The sequence below is a fragment of the Gallus gallus genome, chromosome Z (assembly GCF_016699485.2).
Source record: "Gallus gallus isolate bGalGal1 chromosome Z, bGalGal1.mat.broiler.GRCg7b, whole genome shotgun sequence".
NCBI lineage: Eukaryota > Metazoa > Chordata > Aves > Galliformes > Phasianidae > Gallus > Gallus gallus.
The window spans coordinates 57646238-57670610 of NC_052572.1; the positions used below are offsets into that span (position 1 = coordinate 57646238).

The 24373-nt window shown below is 37.9% G+C and overlaps 1 protein-coding gene across 2 annotated transcripts in view; it reads right to left on the reverse strand.

Moving 5' to 3' along the window:
• The window catches only part of FBN2 (fibrillin 2), a 163879-nt gene that overhangs the window by 74200 nt on the left and 65306 nt on the right, over positions 1 to 24373 (reverse strand). For both annotated transcript variants that reach the window (XM_004949379.5, XM_424715.8), the window contains 9 exons: positions 23863 to 24000; positions 17386 to 17505; positions 16728 to 16853; positions 15926 to 16048; positions 14746 to 14868; positions 10183 to 10335; positions 9442 to 9495; positions 5981 to 6106; positions 3347 to 3472 (listed from right to left, as the gene is read on the reverse strand). In XM_004949379.5, the coding sequence (XP_004949436.2) occupies positions 3347 to 3472; positions 5981 to 6106; positions 9442 to 9495; positions 10183 to 10335; positions 14746 to 14868; positions 15926 to 16048; positions 16728 to 16853; positions 17386 to 17505; positions 23863 to 24000 (1089 nt within the window). The remainder of the gene's footprint in view (positions 1 to 3346; positions 3473 to 5980; positions 6107 to 9441; positions 9496 to 10182; positions 10336 to 14745; positions 14869 to 15925; positions 16049 to 16727; positions 16854 to 17385; positions 17506 to 23862; positions 24001 to 24373) is intronic.

Consider the following 24373-nt stretch of genomic DNA (forward strand, 5'->3'; position numbering starts at 1 on the left):
GGATGCCCACACAACAGAAAAATATGACTTTTTCCTTGTAGATGTTGTGGCCCTGTGCAGCCATGATACCATACACTTTTTTGTTCAAAACCTTAGCCTTTTATTAATATTTCTGAGACCATTACTATTGCTATTGCTGTTAAAATACATATTTACTTTTTACATTTGAAAATCTGGATGTACTACTACTTCAATAATTAAGCTATTTCCATTCTGATATCTCATTGGTCTATCTTTTGCTCAGTGTTATGCTTTGAAGTTGTTGGCTTCTCCATCCTGATAATTAAATGCACATGGTAAGCAATTTTCACTGCTAGATATGTTTTTAGGCATAGAAACACAACATAAAGACAGACTCTGAGGACAATATCTCACATGAACACTGCGGATAGATACTAGGCATTAAGACAATTTAGCACAGTGTGCTATAAATCCATGGGAGCATGATAAAAGAAAATGCCTAACCTGAGCAAGTGCTGCTAATTTGTAACATATAAGAAGAGAAGAAATTTTAACTTAAAAGCGGCCTCTGAAACACACATGTACTGAAATACAAAGAAACATCATTCCTTTTGAATAGAAGGGGTGAAGAGGTGAATGATTTGATACTGTTAGAATTTAAACCATTTCATGAGATGTTTTGAGTGTAAACACATGTTCACTTTCGGAACAGTTGGAGACATTCAAAACGCTATTGCCCCCATGCTGCTTGCTTCCACTGCTCTGGAGAAAACTAGCAAAGAGCACATGAGCTTTCCTCACTGCTGCAGTGTTAAGTAAGCCCATTCAGCATATGCTGAGAATGAAATGTTTTAAGTTAACTGACTGATCTTACACAGCAAGAATATTTTAAAGAGTGCTTCCACTTTCCATTCTGTATGTTTGCTTAGCTGTATAGAAGTAACTTGTGGCTGACTGGTAATAACAAGCAGCTGAGGACAATAATGTCTTCCACCGCTTCAGAGAAATTTAGAAGATGATATAGGTTTATGTTATACGTATTCCAGAAGGATTGTACCTTCCTCATCACTCACTCAAATGTACAATTATTTATTATAAAAAAACTTCCTAATCATAACAATATTAAGATACATAGATTACGGAACCAAGTAAAAAATAATGCAAAAAATCTAGTATTATATTGATGCTCTGAATACTAAATAAAAACAAGACAAAAGCCAATAATTTCATTTCAACTCCTTTACTGCACAGCTTTGCTTAAAACTGTTTTATAACTAAATTTTCTCATTAAAATTTGCTTGTCTTTACTAGAAGGACCAGTCTTCAGGAATCCCACTTCCCACAAATCAGGGGGAAAGGCTTGAGCATAGAAGATGTACCCTTCTGGACTAGAATCACTCCAAGGAATATTTAAGCAAACTGGACATTCATTGAGTCCATGTGTCCAAACGGGATGCACTTGCAAGCACTGAGGGCACTGGCAAATGTCATTGTGAGGATACTTGATATAATCTTTGCTTAGTCATGGACATGGGGGGACGAGCCTAAAACTGGAGGAAAGCAAATGTCACTCATATTCAAGAAGGGCAAGAAAGAGGACCTGGGGAAACTACAAGTCAGTCAGCCTCACCTTGATCCCTGAAAAGCTTATGGAGCAGCTGTGCCTGGAAACCATTTCCAGGCATATGAAGGAGTTGAAAATCATCAGGAGTTGTCAGCATGGATTCAACAAAGGGAAATCATGCTTGACCAACCTTGTAAGCTCCACTAATTAAATCACCAGTATGATGGATGAGTGATATTGTCTACCTGGACTTCAGTAAGGCCTTTGACACTGCCACCTTAAGATCCTCATGGAGAAGCTTTCGACATATATAGTCTCAACAAGCAGACAGTGAGGTGGATTGAAAAGTGTCAGAATTGGCAAACCTAGAGCGTGGTGATCAGTAAACCAAAGCCTAGTTGGAGGCCAGTAACTTGTGGTGTACCCTAGGGATTGATACTGGGTCCATTCTTGTTTGGTAACAACAATTCGGTAATGAATGACGTTGAAGGAGTGAGTACTCTCAGCAAGTTTGTAGATGACACAAACTAGGAGGAACTGACAAATCAGAGACTCATGCTGCTATCCAGAGGAACTTTTACAGTCTGGAGAAATTGGCTGGCAGGAAATCTGTGAAGTTCAATAACAAGAAGTTCAAAGCCTTGGGGAGGGCTTTGAAACTGGGGAGGAACAGACCCAGACACTGGAACATGGTGGGGGCAATCCAGCTGAAAAGCAGCTTTGCAAAAAATGCCCAGTGGGTCCTAGTAGATACCAAGTTGAACGAGAACCAGCAACGTGCCCTTGCTGCTAAGGAAGCTAATAGCATTTGTGGCTACATTATATTAGTATACTGAAGGGAGTCTACCTAAGTACCACCAAGATGATGAAGGAACTGGAGCACATCTCCTGTGAGGAAAGGCTGAGAGAGGTGGGACTGTTCAGCCTAAAGAAGAGAAGGTTCAGGTGGGATGTTATCAGTGTGTACACTCAAAAGGAGGGTGCAAAGAGGACAGAGACAGGCTTTTTTCAAAGGTGCTCAAAATCAGGATAAGAGGCAATAGGCACAAACTGGAATATCAGTAAGCAGTTCTTTAATGTACTGGTGACTGAGTACTAGAACAAATTTCCCAAAGAAGCTGTTGAGTCTCCTTCCTTGGAGATGTTTCAAAGCCATCTAGACATGACAAAGGCCAACTTGCTCTGAATGGCCCTGCTTGAATCAGGGAGTTGGACAACATGACCTCCGTCAGCAGTTCCTTGCAGTCACAAGACATTCTCATTGCTCTAGCATCTCTGTCCATTAGTAAGAAACAAAAGCAATTTTGACTATAAGGTATGAATTGTGAAGAAAACAAAAGACAATTTTTTATCACCAGGTGGTAACATTCAGATCTAGGAACTCAAACATCACATGCATTGCAGAATGCGATCTACAATTAAAAATCACCACAGACTGATGGGAAAAAATGAAGTGTCTTTTGTGATCAAAACATATGGTTTTCTTTAAATTATAAGCTCTATGTCATCACTGTATAATCAAGGGCAGGCAAATATTTGCTTCTATTTCATCTTCCACATATACTGTCTAAAGAAAGGAAAACATTTTCATATAACAATGGACTGATTACTTCAGCAGAAATTCACTGGCAAGACCCAACACACTAAAAGTACTGCAGAAAAATTATAAGAGGAATGCTTTATGATATACCTTAGTTCTCTATTTTTCTCTTGCTCTCATCTCCAGATTGAATGGTTTTTAATCATTTAGCTTTAATGTTATGTAAGCAATAAAAGCAAATAAAATAAGGCAATAAAATTAACAATTTGCAGATTTCTCACCCTCACACGTGTCTGTCTCAGTGCTGAACACATAGCCCTTTGGACAAGTGCAGCTATAACTTCCAGGAGTGTTTCGACAGAGGCCATTATCGCACAGCAGCCCATTCACCGAACATTCGTCAATGTCTGTAACAGATGAGTTAATATCAGTATGATCAAATGCCACAAGATGCCTTCATCTCTCTAACAAGCCTCTATTGCATTCTACAACAACAATTAGGTTACCAGATGTGTTTCCTACAATGGCAATGCAACAAAAAATGCCAATCCCTGTTTTCAAAAATCCAAAGCATTTTCAGATTCTTTTTCACCAAAGTTTTAAAGTTTTTCAATAGCAGTCTTTAAAAACAGTTGATGAGTAGTCCTAAAACAATACTCCTGTGTTCCTGGAATGACCTTAATAATCTTTGTCAACTGTATGACTACATCATCTTCACAGGACCTTTATCAGCTTTCTTTCTTTCTTCCTTTCTTCCTTCGTTTCTTCCTTCCTTCCTTCCTTCGTTTCTTCCTTCCTTCCTTCCTTCCTTCCTTTCTTCCTTCGTTTCTTCCTTCCTTCCTTCCTTCCTTCCTTCCTTCCTTCCTTCCTTCCTTCCTTCCTTCCTTCCTTCCTTCCTTCCTTCCTTCCTTCCTTCCTTCCTTCCTCCCTTGCTTCCTTCCTTTCTTCCTCCCTTTCTCCCTTCCTCCCTTTCTCCCTTCCTTCCTTCCTCCCTTCCTCCCTTTCTCCCTTCCTCCCTTCCTCCCTTCCTTCCTTCCTTCCTTCCTTCCTTCCTTCCTTCCTTCCTTCCTTCCTTCCTTCCTTCCTTCCTTCCTTCCTTCCTTCCTTCCTTCCTTCTTTGCTTTCCTTCTTCCTTTTTTTTTTTGAAGATACATAAGTAAAGGTGTGTTAGACTACCATTCTAATCCTCTTTTATAGTAAAAAGAATGGATTTTGTAATCCATTAAATTAATGTGTGTTAAAATATAAATTGTAATAGTTCAGGTATGGTAGACATCTTAGATTACATACACATACCACTAGAGCAGGTGTGTATCGTATATCAAGAAACAAAAACTATGATTAAGACTAGGATAGGAAGCATACTGAATAAGAAAAGCCCATCAGTTAACATCATTGTCTGAGCCCCCTTTAGATTAAGTATAGCTATCAAAAAGCAATCAAACTTCACGTCCAAATTATTTCTAAAAAGTAAGAAATCATAATTTTAAATGACTTTCCTTTAGCTCCCAACACATTTCACAAACACTTAAGTTTATAGAAGGATAAACTGTGATAAGTCTGATGTCTTCTGCTTCAGAGTTTCTTAAATTTTGTCAGTTTCATTTCCTAAAGTTAAAATCACAGCTGAAATTGTTCCCTTCAATTAACTCATTTTTTTAGAGAGTTTAAGTTTAAAATAAAGAAGAAAATAAAAGGAAGCATGATAATCACAATCTCAAGGCTCTGAAGTCCCCAACAACATTAGATTTTTCAACCTATGCCTACAAATTCCATTAGGCTTCAGGCAATAGAGTCCTAATTTCCCTAAATAATACATACGAAATTTAAGTTTTGCAGCTGCAAGGAAGCTCCTCAACTTACTGGTCCTTAATCTGACCTCATATAATTTTAACTAATTAGACGAGGATGGATTTGAATTGAAAGCAATAGACTTTAATTTTTAACTTGCTGTCATACGCCCTTTTACTTAAACTATCAGTGTTACAAAAGCATTATTTCTTAGGGTCCTGCAGTTAAACTTCAGATTTGCACTTCGATCTATTGTGACATGCAATGTAAAAACAGAATAATGTGGGTGGTGCGTTTCAGCTGTGGTAACAATGACAATGGCTCACCTCTGCTCGTGCAGATTTTCATGAGTGGGGCATGCAGTCTTTTGATCCTCACTAACAAAAATGCATAACTAATGGTGGTGAAAATAGTGCTCTGTAGCTGAGAATTTCCTCTATCAATAGTGTTACTGTTTTTGTTGCATCTGTTTTGGTCTCCATGGAAATACACCGGAAGCATTACTTTCAAGGCAACAAACCTATTTTGAAAAACTAGCTGTTACACTTGGGCCTACTATCCAGTTATGACTTGGGAAACTGCAGAAGTGGTTAATTTTTCTCTCCTGAAAGCTTTCACAACTTAGAGTACTCAGCATGCAGCAATTAATCCTACTGTACTTGTGTAACCCAAGGACATAAATTACTGTACAGATTTTGCTTATAGGCCACCAGGTACCATTCATTTTTGTAATGGTAGCCATCTGTTACATTTTACTATGCAAAACCATGACTTTCAGTTCTTGGCAACTTATCATCCAGTCTTGAAAGTATCATATTTTAGATGCTCCTGTACAACAGAATGTAACACAAACTGATCCACGTTTTTGAGAAAAACAAATCAAAACCTGCAATGATATCTCCTGCCTACACATCCCAGACAAATAGTACTAAAAAAAAAAAAAAAAATCAGCAATAAAAATACTGGCTATGGAGTTACCAGGGAAGGTTGGATCGATAGAAACTTTTTGTTTTTACTGTAGCTGTAAAAACATGTCTCCCTTGCAACCCATGTTCTATTAATTCAAATTGCAATCAGTGTGGTGATGAGTTAATCAATAATTATAACAAAATAGAGCAACTTACCCACACAGTTCCTTCCAGAAGGTTCAGGCTCATAGCCACTGTTACAGTTACAACGATAGCTGCCACGTAAGTTTTCACAAATTCCATTTGAGCAAATGTCAGGATCCAATGCACACTCATTAATATCTGTATTAACAGAAGATAAGTAGACATTGGAAAGTATGAAAAACCCGACCAAGTCATGCAGACAGTATCAAATTGGAGGGAGCATCTGACTCACTGGAGGATGGGGCTGTTATTTAGAGCACCGGTAGAGCCAGGAGGATAAAGGAAGTGATATTCCCCTCTATTTGGCATAGATGACACCAAATATGGAATACTGTGTTCAGTTTTGGGTCTCTCAATCCAAGAAAGATACGAGCAGATTGGGAAGAATAACTCAAACTGTTGCAAAGATAGTTACAGGGGTGGAGTATATACATGAAAAGAGGCTGAGTTAACTGGGTTTCTTTACTGAGCAAGAGGGACAATAGGGAGATCTGATAGCAGATCTCTCATGATTAAGATGGTTCCACAGAAGATGGAGCAAGTCTCTTCTCTGAGACAATAAAAGGGCAAGAGACAACATTAGAAGTTCCAGCAAGGGAAATTTTAATTGAATGCTAGGGAAAGAATTGTTCCCCATGAGAGTGGTTAAGCACTAGAGTAAGCTGCTGAGAGAGGCTGTGGGAATTCCATCCTTGGAGATCTTCCAAATACAACCAAGTAAGTCCTTGAGAAACTTGATTCAACTTTGAAGTTAGCCCTGCTCTGAGCAGAATGCTAAACTGTATGTCCTTCAGGCATCCTTTCCAACCTAAATCAATAGAATGACTACGTGTTTGTAAGAATACCTTGATGCAAAATACCAAGCCTGTGCACTCAGTCTGTGGTTTAAGGATCTAGGTAAGAAGATATAATTTATTAGGTAACATAAATATGTCTCCTAATACAGAACTAATGCATACATCAATACCACAGAATATTCAGGCTTATAGAAATCACAGTATTTATTGGAATTTTGAAATTTCTCTTGGATGGACAGAATAGGATGATGAATGAGATATATTCCCTGAATTTACAGTCCCATATAGAATTTCTGCTGTAGTTGGAAAATTCCAGAATATTCATATGAACTATAAGAGCAGGAAAAGGCTATTTTTAATATTTTTTTTGCCTCTGAGGAAAAGGGAGGTTTTCAATACTAAGTTATGTTATTTCTTCCCATACGGTAAGCCCATTACTTGAATAGCTCCCTTTCCAAACACTGGAAAGAACAGCAGGGATGCTGGTCTAGCTGTGACTTCATAAAAAGATTGTTTTATACTTGTACAGTACAGTTTTTTATAAAGAATATTTCCTCTTGAAACATAGTGAAGTTTAGATCAGGATATTCCCCATAATTTACTTATACTCTGAAATGTATTTGGAAAATACTGTTCGGTCTGGAGGCAAGAAGGCTCCAGGGAGACCTGATAGCAGCCTTTCAGTATTTAAAGGAGGGCTCTCAAAAGAAGGGGACAGACATTTTAGCAAGGGCTGTTGTGAGAGGACAAGGGGAGATGGTTTAAAACTAAAAGAGGGAATTGTTAGGCTGAATGTAAGGAAAGGGTAGTGAGGCTCTGGCACAGGTTGCCCAGAGATGAGATATGGTGGATGCCACATTCCTGGAGACATTCAAGGCCAGGCTGGGCAGGGCCCTGAGCAACCTGACTGAGCTGTAGGTGCCCCTGTTTGTTGCAGGGAAGTTGGGCTACATGACCTTTAAATGTCCCTTTCAACTCAAAAAATTCTATGATTCTAAAAGTTATGCTATGCCTGGATTAAACTCAACATTCTGAGACATCTGAACATTTCTTAAGAAAGTACAAAGTAGTTTAATATTTCAGCTTTATGTTTTCTTTAAAGCAGAAAGTTTTCTGTATTTTACTGGCCTTGTTTGTAGCTTGCAGGAAAACCACAGTTCATGATTTTATCTCTCCTTATGAAGTTAATAATAGAATCACCGAATATCCTGAGTTGGATGTGATCCACAGGATCATAGCATCCAACTCCTCAAAGTTAATGCTTTTAGAAGGTCCAGTCCCTCCTTTTACATTTTATATTGAACATGACAGTAAAATCTCTGCCCTCATCAGTGCATCCAGATTCCTCCCACAGGAAGACTTAAAGGTTTTGGGCTTGTTAACCACAAGTTGAATGCAAGGAGTAAGTATGTGGTGATGGATAACAACTCAATTAACAAGCTATGAATCAACTGAAAGTCAACCTCTATGCCAAGACCTTCACTGGTAAAATATATTCCCATTCATTCTTGATAACGATTCTCACCGCTGTTGATGAGGAAAACAATAGAAATTAGCGAACAAATGCAGGATCAGTATTCATCTCCTTTAGGACATAAAACTGTTTTTTTCCACGTATCCAAAAGAATGTAAAGCCTCCTACATGCAAACTGTAACAGTGAAGTAATATTTGTACAAAATCATGATGTACTGCTGTTATTTCTTCATGAGATATACAAATTGTGTGTTTCACATTGCTTTTAATTTTGGCAAGACATTAAAGAATGAGCTCATAGAGCAAAGACAAAACTATGCACTTGTAATTACAGTACTGAACTCCTCTAATATAGTGCTGTTTTTTTAAAAACTATATGGACTGTTCCTAGGTACAATGATCCATGGGTCTCATTCTGTTCCTGTTGAACTGCCTAAGAGCTTTAAAGCTGATGAAGATAAAATGTATACAGATTAAATGCCTGGAAATATTGCATGTACAGTATCTGGTTGCAACTTTATTAACTCATCAGGGAACCACCTACCAAAAAACCACAGAACTGTGTTTCACCACTCTTTCTTTAACCTGTTCTATTTAATTGGAAGCATGTCTTGTCTTCCTTCAGGTTTGGCTCAACTACTGTTTGTAAAACCCCCCTCTCTGGTGACAGAAAAAAAGAGCTAGAACCTTACAAATTCCAGCAACAAATACAATCTCTCATTTCCAGGACCTACATAGGAAGATTTTTTTTAGTAAGCTCCTTTCCAAGTACCTCATCAGAGAAATTATCTCGTAATGGATGGAGTCTATGTAGTAAACATTGGATCTGGAATGAAGAACTGCTCCGCTATTATTCTGTCTGATAGAAAAACAGCTGAAAATGCAAGTGACTCCTGTCATTATCCAAATCAGGGGAACTTGTCTTGTACTTATTCTAAAACACACATAATGTCAAAATTTAAAATGGACATGACTATTTTTTTCTTTCTGGATTAAGATAACATCTATGGTTGTAGGGAACTAATTCTGGCCTTTTCTTTAGACAGCATTTAGTTATTCTCTTTTGATAATGAAAATGCCAAAAGTAAAACATTAGTCTTGATGTATGTTACAGACCTCGTATGTTACAGAAAAATCTGTTTTTAAGCATACAGTTTTTTTCCACCTCCAATCACATACACTAAATAAAATGTACAACGTACCTCGTCCATCCACAGTAATACCTATTCCACTGCTACACAGGCCATGAAACTCTGCTACTCATTGGAGCAAGAGACATTGGGGAAAAAAAAAAAAAAAAGTTATTTGCGGTGCCTCACTTTTTTAATCCTAAAATAAATTCACTTGATTCTTTTTCAAAATAATTTTCTACAATTTAAGTAATGTCAATGTTCACATGAATTATCTATAGATACCTTAGCTAAACATGATAGTAACATTCCACCCTGAACTTCTGCACATACTCAAAAACAAAATTTAATAACCAGAATGTAGGGTGATTTCATTTCAGTGTCCATGCTCATTTGAAGAACTTATTCCTATAAATTACAGATTTCTAAAGTGAATACAAGACGTTCTCTTACACTAGATTTATAGAACTAGGAAATATACAGATTTATCAGAGACATCTCTTTACCTAATCATTATTTTGAGTCACCACTTAATTCAAGAATCCAGTTTCATTCATAGCACTCATGTTCCTTCTTTTTCAATTTTGTCACAGTCTGGGCAGCTCTGTAACTTGGTTTGCCTCAAATGTTACAATGCATAAAAACACTCACAGAATACCAGAGAGTTTGTTTTTCTTAAAAGGAGAAACCACTTTCACTTTACAATTCTATTAAGTAAACTGTTCGTTTCTCCTTAATGTATGAAGTAAAAGAGCTCTTGATCGGAATAAGATTTTTTTTTCTAACAATATTTGAAGAAATGTAACATTTTACCTGAGTTTTTAGCAGGGCAGGGTTGACATGGCTCTCCAAAACCATAGTCAGGATTGGCACAGCAACATTCAGATTTTGTCACAGCACCAGGGAAAGGACGAATGCATGCTCCTTTTTTGATGCCTCCATAGCATGTGCTACGCATATGAGTATCTAAGAAAAGGAAAGCAAATAAACATTTTATTTCTTTAGGCCCCAAGTGAAATGGATGCACATTACCTATGAAAGGGACCTGAAAGTATTGGTGACAGCAGGCTCAGCATTAGTCAGAATTTTATGAAATTCTTTTAGACAGCTTCTAACATGTTTTGCTATTGTTACTTGTGCTATTTTTTTTTTTAAATGGACATTTCAGGGTCAGATGCTTTCTATATAAATGTCTATAGGATAATATGGGCTATCTTTCAGCAAGAGTGTGAGTGGAAAGTCAACCTAAACATGCAATTGAGAACAGCAGCATACAGAGCAAGTAGTCTTTAGTTTTTACTTCTACACTTCTAGAGACACTTGCTAGAACTTCAGGTGTGTACAGACTAGGCCAGAGCATGGCTCCAGATAGATGCCTGCTTAAACATGTCCCAAAAACAACAAAGAAATTTGCACAAAAAATATTACAGTACCAATTCCAGCAAGAACTGGCAATTTCTTATGTGTCCCGCCTGCTCTTAGCTGTAAGCTGGCTCCTGCAAAATGGCATAGCCTGTACATAAAATGTTGTTCATGGTCTCCTATAGGATAAGCAGTTCTGGAGCACAGCTAAATGCAGCCCAGATTTCAGGGCTCATTCCTTGACAAGAGCCTAGGTGAACCAGTACAATTCACTTGCACTTGACAGCAGGAAAATATTTTTATGCTTGACAACAATAAAGTATTATTGCACAAGAAAAGTCTACTTATGTACCCTGAAAAATAGTTAGTTGCACCATGTCCTTTTCCTCTGTCCAGATGTCAATCTGTCACACTCTGCTATGAATAAAAGAGCTTTGATCACTGTCCTCTCACAGAGGTGAAGGTTTTCCCATAGTTATGTGTCCAGGAGAGAATGAAGAAGCTACTCAAGAAAAGGAAATGCCATGAGGGGAAATTTTCAGTGGAAGAAAAGATTGGAAATTGTGGAAGAAGTACTCTATTGGAAGGTCTTCAAAGATGTGAAGGTGGAAAGCAGCTGGCGGAAGCTATAGATGCCATATATTTGGAGGAAGCAAGTGTTTTTTCAACAAAGTTTTGATAAAAGAAGAACTGGCAACCTGGTGGAGAATTTCCTCACTAATAATAGGAAAACAGTCTAATCTACTCTAACAGTGATTCACAAAGACCACGAAGAAGGAATAAATAAGCTGATTCTTCAAGATGCTAAAAAGCAATACTGTGACAGGAAGAATGTTCTCCCAGGGCTGTGTTTCTCATGCTCTGTCTGTACATCAGCTGCTTGAGGCACCTTGCTAAGCTTAAGCTTGCCATGTCACAGTATTTCTGACCACACACCTCACTGATGAACCTGCTCTGCTCCCTAAGTAGTTCAATCAGCCTTGGGCTACTCATTTCAGAATGCTGGAGTTCTTATTTTATGCCCTGATCCATATCCTAGCTTTTGTAACCATGCACTTGTCTCTGGGATTTTGTTCCATATTTTTCTGGAGGATGGTCTTGGAAGATAATTTCTAATAATGTAGTGAAGCACTTCAGAACCTGGAAATATCACTACTGCGTTTGTGGTCAGGGTCTGGTGGACCAGCGGTTGATGTATTTTCAGTGAAAGCCACTGCACTTATCCAGACGTCTTAGAAGGCTAAATCATGCAGTACTCATGACAGGCACTGCAAAATAACCAAGCAGACTAAAACTAAACTTAGCTTTTTGTCCTGGATGGCTGTATTTGGGCAGAGGTGTGAAATGCAGACTAAATCATAACTAAAAGTACCTCAGCAGAGAACAAAAAACGTTGTACAAAGCTACAGCTACAGGTCAGTGCAAGTCTGAGATGACACACACACACAAAGAGCCAACAGAGGTATCTTAGGATGAAGCTGCAGTTAAAAGTATAGCCGAACCCAAGATGTGTGCAAATACTACGTTGGCTCTGAGTAGTTATCTAACTGTTCCTTTTCCAAGCATTTGTTCTTCTTTGCTGCATTTTTTTTTTCCCAAACTTGTATAACGTTTTGTGGTTGGCTCTACCATGTTTATTAACGTTAAATAAAAGAGTACTTTATTCCTTTGTTCTATGAATAATCCCATCAGAACCAATGTTACTATTCAAAAGTAAAATAATGCTTAAATTAGAAGTTAGACTGTAGCCTCTATTTTAAAAATTATTATTGTTTTGATAGTTGCCTAGCATGTTTGTAGGATTGCTGCTAGAAGAATGCTGCTCCATGTAACTTACTAACTTTCAGATTATAAATCCCCTTACTATGAATACTTTTGTGGCAGCCAGGTTGTCTTGTAATAAATAAGACAGAATAGCCAGACAGAGAACTCCTGCAGTTAACGCAGCATGTCTAAATATATACGTACACATAAAATTCTAAACAGCAAACTGGCTCTGAAATTCCATTCTGAAGGTCACGCATAAGGACATTCTATTATGCACTATTGGAAATTTCCTCTTTTACTTTATACCTGGAATAATTACATCATTTTTATAAAGAGAATTTTCCAAATAAATCATGATTCTGCCTTATGATTTTTCCCATATTAAGGATATTTCCTGTTGAAAATTTAAGCTTTTATGGTAAACTTTAAAACTATGATATGTGGAACTGAACATTTTCAAATAAAACATATTGTTCACAGGTGACAGCCAATTTGTGAAGCATTTTACTGCTAGAACTGTGGCAACGTTAGGTTGGGAACACAGAAAACTGAGCAGTGGACTGATTCTTTGCAGCTGTATCACTGACAAGGGTGAAGATGAGGCCAACTTGGATCGTGAAAAAGGTACTGAACAGCTTGTACTCAAATCTGGTTTTGCTGCTGTGTCACTATGCAGTGAAATTCCTATATTAAAAACAGTACACAAAGCTTTTTCTCATTCTTATATCTTTTCACTGCCTTTCTCCAAACGTTTAATAAACTAGAAGAAAACAAACAACCTGACCAGAGAACAAGCCATGTTTTTGTTGGTTCAACCTCTAGTACAGTTTTGCTTACTAAAAATCTCATTAGTTTAAAATAACAAATACTTGCATTCCAAACGAATCTAAGAAACTGCTTTTTATTAAGATTATTTTTTATCTGGATACATGCTGATTAGACATATGCACACATCCATCAGCAGGAATAGTCATAGCACTGGTTAATATCTGCATCTACTGCAGATCTAAGCCAATGGTTTGCATTCTGCTTTCATTGCTCCATGAATCTGTTATATATCATGAGTTAAACCACTTTAACTGATATAGTAGCAGCTCCAGTAGTAGTACAGTAGCCAGCAGCAAAAAAGAAGTTGGTGCCCTGTGCTACCAGAGTTGAACTTTTCAGTCCTGAAGGCACCATTACAAGCATGCTACCCTGCTAGAACTTAAAAGCACACCTCTGCACTGATTGACCTTTGGATTGTGAATATGCCCAATGATAGCTACATTCATGAGAGAAGTGTTTGAGAAAACACAATAGAAGTGATGTTTTGATAAGCAGAAGAAGTGAAAAAACGGTATCTCCTGTGGATTTGTCAAAGCTGATTTAAGAAACTTAGCAGTATCATAGTACCTACTGCATGTAGAACAGTTATTCTCAGAGACTTTGGGAAAAGAGTGTATGCCTCTCCATTCCACATTAGTGATTAGAAATAAAGAAATGGATTGAATAACTCTAGTCCTCCACCTTCTATTCTTCATCAGGCTGGAAATGCTCCTCTTTCTTCTGAAAAGCTCTAGCCTGGAACTTATGGTAGAACTCCGAATGGAGCAAAGTGAAGAATCTCTTTATTGTCAACCCAGTTTAGTGCATTATATCAAAAGATTATTCATCAGTAGATCAGAAACACCTCGAAAACAAACAGATACCTGGAAGACTAGAGATGAGTATTAAATTTAGAAAGAATTATAGGAGTAAATATAGGTAAACAAGAGGTGGAACCAGCCTGATTCCGGAAAGGAATGTAAGCTTCTTGACTTTTAACTTGACTTTATGTGATAGATTTCCTAATAATCAGCAATAAAGACATTCGATTTCATAGAACCTATTGATCTAATTTTTGCTCTTTCTCTTGCTAAAACTTTATCTTTTTTAACACTATAGTAGAGGGAGAATGTTTCCAGATTAGAGAAAGATAAGAAAACCAGAGTGAAAAAATATCAGTGCCCCACTCAGGAGATGTACTTCCTTTTGTGATTTGAAGTAGAAGTTGTGCAATTGAATATAATTCTGAACGTATATATGTATATGTACACACCTGGAAACAAACACATAACAGAGCAAAACAAGGCAGTTCAATTTTATTTAAGAGAAGGACCTCCTTGGTTTGTTTTAATTCTACAGCTGATATCAACTTTACCCAGCAGGATGTCATATAATGCATAAGTCCCTTTACCTTTCAATTTAAAAAAAAATCTCACTCACCTACACACACACGACCATCAACTCCAACAGCCAAGCCAGGTGGACACTCACATCGAAAGGATCCTTCAGTATTTATACAGTGACCATTCATGCAAATTCCTGATGTCTGACATTCATCAATGTCTATCAGGAGGAAACACAATTCAACAACATATTTGCTGTTTAAGCAAGTTTACAATTAGTGTTTTTAGAACACCACCTACAGTCTATATGATAGCAGATGAATCATTAACACATCCTAGTTTTGTTTCTAATAAAGGCTCACCTCAGAATCATACTAAGTAATCAGAATTCCAGCTGTGCATTAAAATGTCAGAAAAAACTTTACGGAGCAACAAGGTACTTCAGATTAAGCAAAATTAGTGATAAATGTTGCCCTTTGTTCATCTTCTGATATTGTAAAGGAAACACCTATCATAGAATATCCATATGATAGTAAACTTTAATTTCAAATAGTTTTTTAATGGTTGTCAATTTCTAAGTGAATAGCCCAGCTATATGTATATGTAATTACATATATGTAATATGTATATTAAGAAAAACACAAATAATATAAACAGTTTGACTTCAAAGCAGAAAGCCAACATATTTACATGATTTTGTACCTCCTAGAAACGCTTCACACTCAAACCTACTTCTGCTAGCTGCAAAAGGCATTTTCCAACACTTTACTTAAACAGAAACTAAATCAGACTCCATTCTTAAACCACTATATGTAATGTTTCCACAATCTCATTTAAAAAGAATTCTAATTCCATATACCAAATATGGTGTCTTAAATTCTGAATTGCTAGAATAGCGGTATGCAAGGAATATTTGTGTATGTTCAAAATAAAAGATTTTAACCCTTTTCAACTTCCTGTATTGCTACTCATTCTACCATTTTGTGAAGGGTCTGCATATTTTTCTGCATTTAAAATGATTCCAAGATGTTTCAACCTAGTTTATCATCTGTAGCAGTATTATGTAATAGTACTACTTAATTCAGATATTTCAAAAGAAAAAGTAATTTAAAGAACTATTTTCAGGAAGCTTAAGACACCTTCAGTAACAAATTAGTAAGGTACTCGTATAATACCAAATCAATCTGATGAGACTGCCATCCTTGCATGAATGAAAATGCAGGAAAACGTGTTTCAGTCGAAGCTGTCTTAATGTGTTACTCCACAGCTGTACATACCAGTACAGTAGCGCCCATTTGGAGCCAGAACAAATCCTGGTTTGCAGATGCATTTAAAACTCCCATCCTCGTTTATGCACATCCCATTTAAACACATGTTTGTAGTCGTACACTCATCATGGTCTGCAAAGCATTGCAAAGAGAATTGTTTATGCCTCTTCACCTCCAAAGAAATGACACAGTGTAAATAAGCACTGTGTAGATAAGTAATATTTAGCACAAGTAAATAAGTAATAAGGAGAGATGTGACAGACTCATTCACTTTAAGATTAAATTATTCTCATAACTGATGAAACATCTGAAGTTTCCAATCTATAGACAAAGCAGCAAATGTGTACCCTGTCACGATCAGTTTTTTTGTGTGTTTCAGCAGACTGTGCATGGAATAACAGGGTGCATCATTCTTTACTATGTGAAAGGATAAAAAGCTTCAATCACCTGTTCTAATTAAGAGCTTGCTGCAAACTGCCTTTTATCTTGGAAGGTTTTTTGACACAGTACAGCCAATATAAAAACAATGATTTCTTCAGCAGTGCTGATATATATATACATATATATAGGAGACACTCACTACAAAGCTTTAGGGAAAAATGCCATTCCTGGCACTGAGCTACCTGTGTCTTCTGAGATGTAGCTTCAAAAACAAAAATGACGTCAACTGTTATTTGAAAGCACACTTTTATACAATATCTATTTGACTGCAGAGGCTTAAGCTCACTTCCCAAAAGGTAAAGAGCAGTATGAAGTATGATTTCTACAATCACCAGACCAGTGCATGCCATATACGAAGAAGAGTTCTTACCCACACAGTTTTTTCCATCTGTAGTCAGTTCAAATCCAGCATTGCAAATACACTGAAAACTTCCATCAGTGTTTACACATCGGCCGTTTTTACAAAGGACACCATTCTGGATGCACTCATCTATATCTAAGGGGAAAAAGAAATAGAGGGAAAAGTTACCATGAAATAAAAATGTATGCAGTGACAATAATAGCTTTGAAAAATGCAGGGATGTTGCCTAAATATTGTGTTGAAAAAAATAATAAATGGTTAAGAATTCATTCTCTTTCCACTGGAGATATAAAAAAATAATAACTTGCAAACTTGTACAATAAATCCATGGCAGTGGTGCTCAACAATTACATAAAAAGCATTTCTAAAGCACTTCCAAAAACCTGTCTATGTGTTCATCTGCTTTCATACACAAATGCACTCTTGCATAATAATAGCACATTTTGCCATTTTTTGTAGAATTCTTGGTTAGAATGGACTGGACAAGTAACAGGTATTCCAGCATAATGGAATACATGATCAACAAAATGGTAGCCCAGAACAAGGATTCTAATTAATACGAAGTCTATTGGAATTTACTGAAATAGCACTAGTAACTACTTTGAACATGATGTGATAGGAGTCAGAACATCTGTGATATTGGCAGACGTGAAGCCAATTTTCTTACCAATGCAAGCTTGCTTGGTAGGAGTTCTCTGGAAACCTGCATGGCACTTGCAGTAATAGGAACCAGGTGTGTTGACACAATCTCCATTAGAGCATGGGTTGGACGTGCATTCATCAACATCTGTTGGCAGCACAGGGGAACATCAGTCAACACACCATGTATACATCTTATTTTTCAAGCCTAGAAGCTTCTAAGTGAAAAAGACAGTAAACTGTCAAATCCTGAAACTTAAAACTTGCTCACGATACAAAATCATTACTTTCCTAAGAACACACAGTTCTCACTGCAACCAGCCTGATATTTTCAAGAATCATCATTTGCATGCACCTTGGAGGGAAAAAGAACAATAAAGTATGAGGATTTTGGGACAGAGTATCTGACAGTTGTAACAGTAAAACAACCCTGTAGTCAGCAGAGTCTCTTCTAACTGAATGACCACTTGTTCTTCTTTAGAATAAAACCAGCACTAATCAAAACAGGCATTTTAAAGACAGAGCAGATCCTGTCATCTAAAAACTGTGACTATATTACAGGTTTATTGTAGAAATGTGAGGAAGGGCTGTACACCAGCAGGAGGGATTCTTAATGAGACTGCAGTCTGTGTATTGCATCTCAATTACTTAAGCTCCACTGCAACCTCAGCCCCGGCCTGTTTTTACATTTCAGTAGTGCTGCATTTACCCTATTTCTTCTCTAGAATGAACCTTATTTTCCTCTTCAAAAGCTTTTGGTTTTTTTGGAGCAACCAAATATACTTCAACCAGTTTAAATTTTAGGTAATTGATTGAAAATTACTCCCATTTGACACAGGGCTCTGAAAACTTACTGCCTTTCAAGAACCCTTCTCAGGTTTGATTCCCAATGGCTTTCTATGAGTCAATTGTGACTCTGGACTGAGAAAGCTATTCATCACTCCAAAATGACACTGCTCATTCCTCCTCACCTTTATCATTTCTTGTTTTAAAACTTAGATCATTACACCTTGAAAATAATGACACTGAATTAGAGATTAAACCATAAACAGTATTTTTTTCCAACACAGGCCATTCTATGATTCTATGATTTTCACTTATTGTTAAATAAATACATACTTCATTAAAGTGCTGTAACATGAATAACTAGAAAATATATGTGTCAATCAAACTACAAACAACACCACATACTTCACAGGATTTAATGTATACACAGTTAAACCAGTGGCATCTATATACACATCAGTAAGATCTGGGATTACCCAAATCAATGATTTTGTGAGCTGGCTTACAATATTCCTCGTGCTTAGATATGAGCAGATTGTTTGGGGTAAACAGATAAGTAAATGAAGGTAAAACAAATGGAAGAATCAAATACCTTCTTTTACACATATTTAGCTTATTCCTTTTTGCATAGGCACCACTCCAGTAAACCACAAGAATGAAGCAAGTTAAAGAAAAGAGAAATTCAGAATGTTAAATACAACTAAGAAAACAAAGTGTATCGGCTTTTTACACTGCAAAAAAATGTCTGTGTAGCTACAGCAGCTTCCTGCCCTCAGGCTTCTCTACAGTGCCAGTTGGGATACTCTTCCTCTTGAGTAGGTATTTTCCCCCAGTGCTCAGCCAGTTTGGGAACAAAGGAGACCTGAGCATGATTCCATCAGAACAAAGTTCTCAGCTACCAAAAACATGTCAAAATCTAAATCACAATTTCACATTAACATTTTGCCAAATACTGTAATTCAAATGAGTTTACTGTATATTTACGTTGCTTTACGATAGGGGAGGACAGAGGAAACTTATAAATAATAGATAAGGCACTACTCTATACTGTTTAGTTTTCCTACAGAAAATGACATTTATGGCATTATTATAGGTCAGTTAGCTTCATCTGTTAAAGAAATGTTCGCGTTATAAATGGATCTCACTGTAAATTAATTCATAAATTCTACAGAAAGAAGGCAATATTCCTCTTTAAAATAGCTGACATAAGCTTAGAAAATCCCTGCAAAGCCTTGTCCATGAGATGATTTTGCTATAAAATATGCATTTCAAGTTCCTCTTATTTTTATAAGCAGTTGGTAAAAAAGGGAAATGGCAAGTATATGTTAATATAAAGAAGTTGTTGGCTTTGAGTTTGCATTGCAAACATGCATATCCAAGTACTGTAAACAGGAAACATATGAGACAAATCTTTAACCCATTTCATTCTATCCCCCAGCACACCCCTTTTCAGTGACAAATATTTCTTTTTCATCACTTATATCACAATTATATCCCTTTCTCAGTGTTTCACCTGTAACACTTGTCAGAAGAGACAAAATGGAACTTCCAAAACCTGCTCAAGACTTACTGTGATGAGTGTGACGATGCATTACAAAATTTAAAATACAGAAGTCTAGCTGTTTGGTAATACAAATCTCAACAGACCACAGCTATTTGATTGCAGTCACTTTCAATGTACCTGCAGTTTTATATAGATTTTTTATAAACAAAATTAATTAAATGTAGCAGTATTACAACCATGTACCAGTTTGGGAAAATGACTTCTAGTGTGAGATCACTTAGGATTGCTATTGATCCTTAAGCCTCATCAGGTAACATTCCATCATGAGAGATGCATAATGCAAGCTTAGGTCAGAATGCAGTATGTAACTTCCAGTACTTAAAGAGATCCTATAAACAGGCAGCAGGTTAGTTTTTCACATGGTCTCATAGTGGTAGGAGAAGAGGGGATGGTTTTAACCTAAAGGAAGGTTGATTTAGGTTAATCATTAGAAGGAAATTCATTACTTAGAGGGCAGTGAGGCCCTGGCACAGCTGCCCTGAGAAGCTGTGGTGCCCCATCCCTGGAGGTGCTCAAGGCCAGGCTGGATGGGGCCCTGGGCAGCCTGAGCTGGTGGGGGCAGCCCTGCCCATGGCACGGGATTGGGGCTGGGTGGGCTTTAAGGCTCTTCCAGCTCAAGCCATGATATGATATGATATGATTATGTTTTGATTTGGCAGAATAACTTTGAAATAACAATTTTCTTTTCTTTAAACAAAATTTTTTAACTTCTGGGTTCTTAGTTTGCTGTTTGGGGAATAAGCAGGCAGAGAGAGCAGTATAGAAGCAGAGATAATTTATATACCATTAACCCTACTTTATGCAGTGAAATTCAACTGTTATCAATACCCCAAGTCTGTTATTTCGTTGAGAGAAGAATACCTAAATTAGACTGAAGCAACCCTTTAATATGACTTAGCATATATCAATACACATATGCAGTTAACTTCCTGTCTAAAGTTCCAAGACAACTTTGTGTGATTCACAGCAACGAATATTCACAAACCAGTACTTCAATGTGGCACTTAATACACTCTTACTACTTCTTTGTAATACAAATAGAAACTAACAGTGAAACAAAGCTGTGTTATCAAGATAAATACTCGTAAAGTTTACCATCTCATAAAAGGTCTCCAAAATACAAGCAGCTCCTTAAACTACATACCACTGAAGAGTCAAAATAATTAGTAATGATTAGTTCAGATTATTTCAATATGCCAGCTTTCAGGAGATGCTTAGAATCTTCCAAGATAGTTTCCTAAGAGTCAAGGTTCACCACAGTTTGGAGATACTGCTTACAGAGACAGAAAATTAGACCCTGTCAACAAATGGCACGAACTCTAATCACACTGGAAACAAAGTATATCCAGGCAAGGCAGACTTACACCAATGCTCCTATTCCTCAACTACAGTGCACTTATACTTACTGTAGCTCTAGAAGGTAGCAAGAGAATAAATCCCTAGTATTTCTCAGATAGAGATTAGTGGCCTATAAACTTTTGCCAAAGAGAAAAAAGCTGATAAAAGCTGGGTTTGCTATATATATTACAGATGACAATTTAGAAGATGAAACTTAATGCTCTCCAAGTACACAAAAGATCAGAGAGAAAGCTACTAAACCGCTTTTGTTATAACCCTGTGGATAACACACTAAATAATTTGCTGATTTTTTCCCTAAAACTGAGTTTAAACTGGAACAGAAGTTCTGAAAGCTTCATAGAAGAGGAAAGCACTGCAGCTGCAGGGTGGAATCTCCCACCCTGGAACATTGGTGCACAAAGAATTGTCAGGAATTATGTACCTGTAACTGTTCTCTGGTTCATGTGAATAGACTAAGAGAATCCACGAACTTTCAAGGTCAGTATACCACAGAATCACAGAATGTCTTATGTTGAAAGAGACCTCAAAGACCATCTAGTTCCAACTCCCTGCCATGGGAAGGGTTGCCACCCACTGGATTGAAATGCCTGGGGCCCCATTCTACCTGGCCTTGAAAACCCCCAGGGATGAGGCATCCACAATTTCTTGGGCAACACATTCTACTGCCTCACCACCCTCTGAGTAAAGATTTTCTGTGTAACATCTAATCTAGATTTCTCCTCTTTTATTTTAAAGCCATTCACCCTTGTCCCATCATTATCAGACCATGTAAAAAGTCAGTCTCCTTCCAGTTTACATGCTCCCCTCAAGTGCAGGAAAGCCACAGTGAGGTTTCCCTGGAGCCTTCTCTTTTTCAACCCAAATAAGCCCAACTCCCTCAACCTTTCTTCATAAGAGAGGAGCTTCATAAGAGAGGCTCCAGCCCACTGATGATCTTTGAGGCACTCCTCTGGACCCACTCCAGCAGCTCCATGTCTTCTTGTACTAGGGGCCTTCAAATCCATATTTCTCCAGTTTAGAGATGAGGATGTGGTGTGGGACCACATGAAAGAACTTGCACAAGGTCCAAGTAGAAGGCATCAGCTGCCCTTCCTTTGTCCACCAATGCTGTCACTCCATTGTAGAAAGCTACCAGATTGATCAGGCACAATCTGCCCTTGGTGAAGCCCTGCTGGCTGTCTCAGATTACCTGCTTATCCCTCATGTGCTCTAACAAGTGCTCTAGAAGGATCTTCCTAGACATAGAGGTAAGGACGTAAGGTTCACCAGCCTGTAGTTTCCCAGTTCTTCGTTCCTCCCTTTCTTAAAAATGGGAGTGATGTTTTCTTTATTCCAGTCACCAGAGACTGCCTGACAGCCATGACATATCATATAGTGGGCTGACAATCACATCAGCCAGTTCCTTCAATACCCTGGGATTCGCATCATTTAGCCCCATAAACTTGTGCACTTTCAGTTTCATGAGGTGCTCTCAGACTTGTTCTGCTCTTACAGTGGAGGGGATTTTGTTTCCCCGACCCTTGTCTGGAGGCTCAGGGACATGAGATGTGTGGGAAGCCTGACTGTCAGTAAAGACTGAAGCAAAGAACTCACCGAGAACCTCAGCTTTCCACATCTGTTGTTTCTAGCTCTCACTTCTCACCTGTCGGAAGGGGGACACTGTCCTTGGCACATCTCTTCTGACCAATGTACCTGTAGAATTCCTTCTTACATGTCTTGCCAAGTTCAGTTCTGCCTCAGCCTCATCTTCCCCTTCCTCTAGTAGAGTCCAGCACCAGATGGGGTACCTTTTTTGGTCTCTAATTTTAACCCACAAGCTCTCAACCTCTTCATGGTTGTTTCTGAGAGGCAGCTCTCTGTATTCTATCCTCTTCATAACACAGAGGACAACTCCTCCATCCCCCCTTGCCCTACCTACCCCTTTCAAAAAGTTTGTAGCCCTCAATCGTAGTATTCTAGTTGTGAAATTTGTCTCTCCATGTTTCTGTGGTAGCAATTAGGTCACAGTTTTCTAACTGCACCACAGTTTCCATCTCCTCCTGCATATTTCCCATGCTGCAAGCACTGGTGTACAGCCACTTTAGTTGGGGTACCAGCAGCATTATCTTCTTGGAGGAAACTCCCAAAATCCTCTGGGACAAATCTGAGATTTTCCCTGGCTGTTTCCTAACGTGACAGTGTTCCCTGGCTCTTCCTTTGCCATTCAGCAGCACAACACTTTTCCCTATCAAATCTATTTTAAAGCCCTGCTGCTGAGTCCAGTCAGCTTCCTGACAGCATATTATTGCCTCTCCTGTTCAGTTGTTTCCTGTCTGATGTCAACGTGCCTGATCTACCAAGGATGCATCTAAGATCATAGCACCCACAACCTTTGGTGTGGCAACATCCGTGCAGTCACATGTTAAACTGGTCCATTCTCCTCCTTCTGCTTGGGTCCCAGTTTCCAACTGGGATGATCAAGAACATTTCCTGTGTTCCTGATCCCTCCAACATCTTCCCAAGGGGCATATCAAATCGGTGTGGGAAAGGAAAACAGTGACATCAGTAACAAACAGGGGCACTCAGAGTAAACTACTATTCAACTCTTGTCCCATTTCACTTCTCCAGAAGGCAGTGTGCCAACCCAGACAGGCCCTAGTACTCAGTTTGCAATTCAGGGGGGAATGGAAAACGTGCAGTTCAGATCTGCAATAATACCCAGCTTTTAGCTGATAGTCTTGGATTATAACATTATTTTAATAACTCTAGCAACTGAATAACAGTGAATAGTAACAGATATGAGAAATTTTTACTTACCAATACAATCACCATTTGCATCCTGCTTGTACCCCATGTTGCACTCACAACGGTAACTAGAGATGGTCGGTATGCAACGTCCATTTAAACAAAGGTTGGGATGGTGCTTACAGATGTCTATTGTCTGATTGAGTATTGCTAATATAACAAACAAACAAACAACAGAACACAAGAGAAACATTTATATTTTCAAGTACAAGTAAACTTTACATATATGAGACTTCATTTTGGGCTTTCAGTCATGGAAGTGCTCCTGCAGAACGGGTAAGTTTTATGTTTTGGAAAACAATGAAAGAGAATAATTTATTTTAAATAAGTACTTAGTACTTTGGAAGTACTTTGGAATTTGGAGTTTTATTAGTGCTGACCAAGACAGATCAGCAGGCACCATCACAACTGGAAAATTCAAATGTTCATGGTGAAGTGGGAAGCCAACATGTGAGCTGTATATAATCAGTAGATAAACTGGCACAGAGTCAATACATGATAGGTCAGTTTAAAGCTCTTCCCA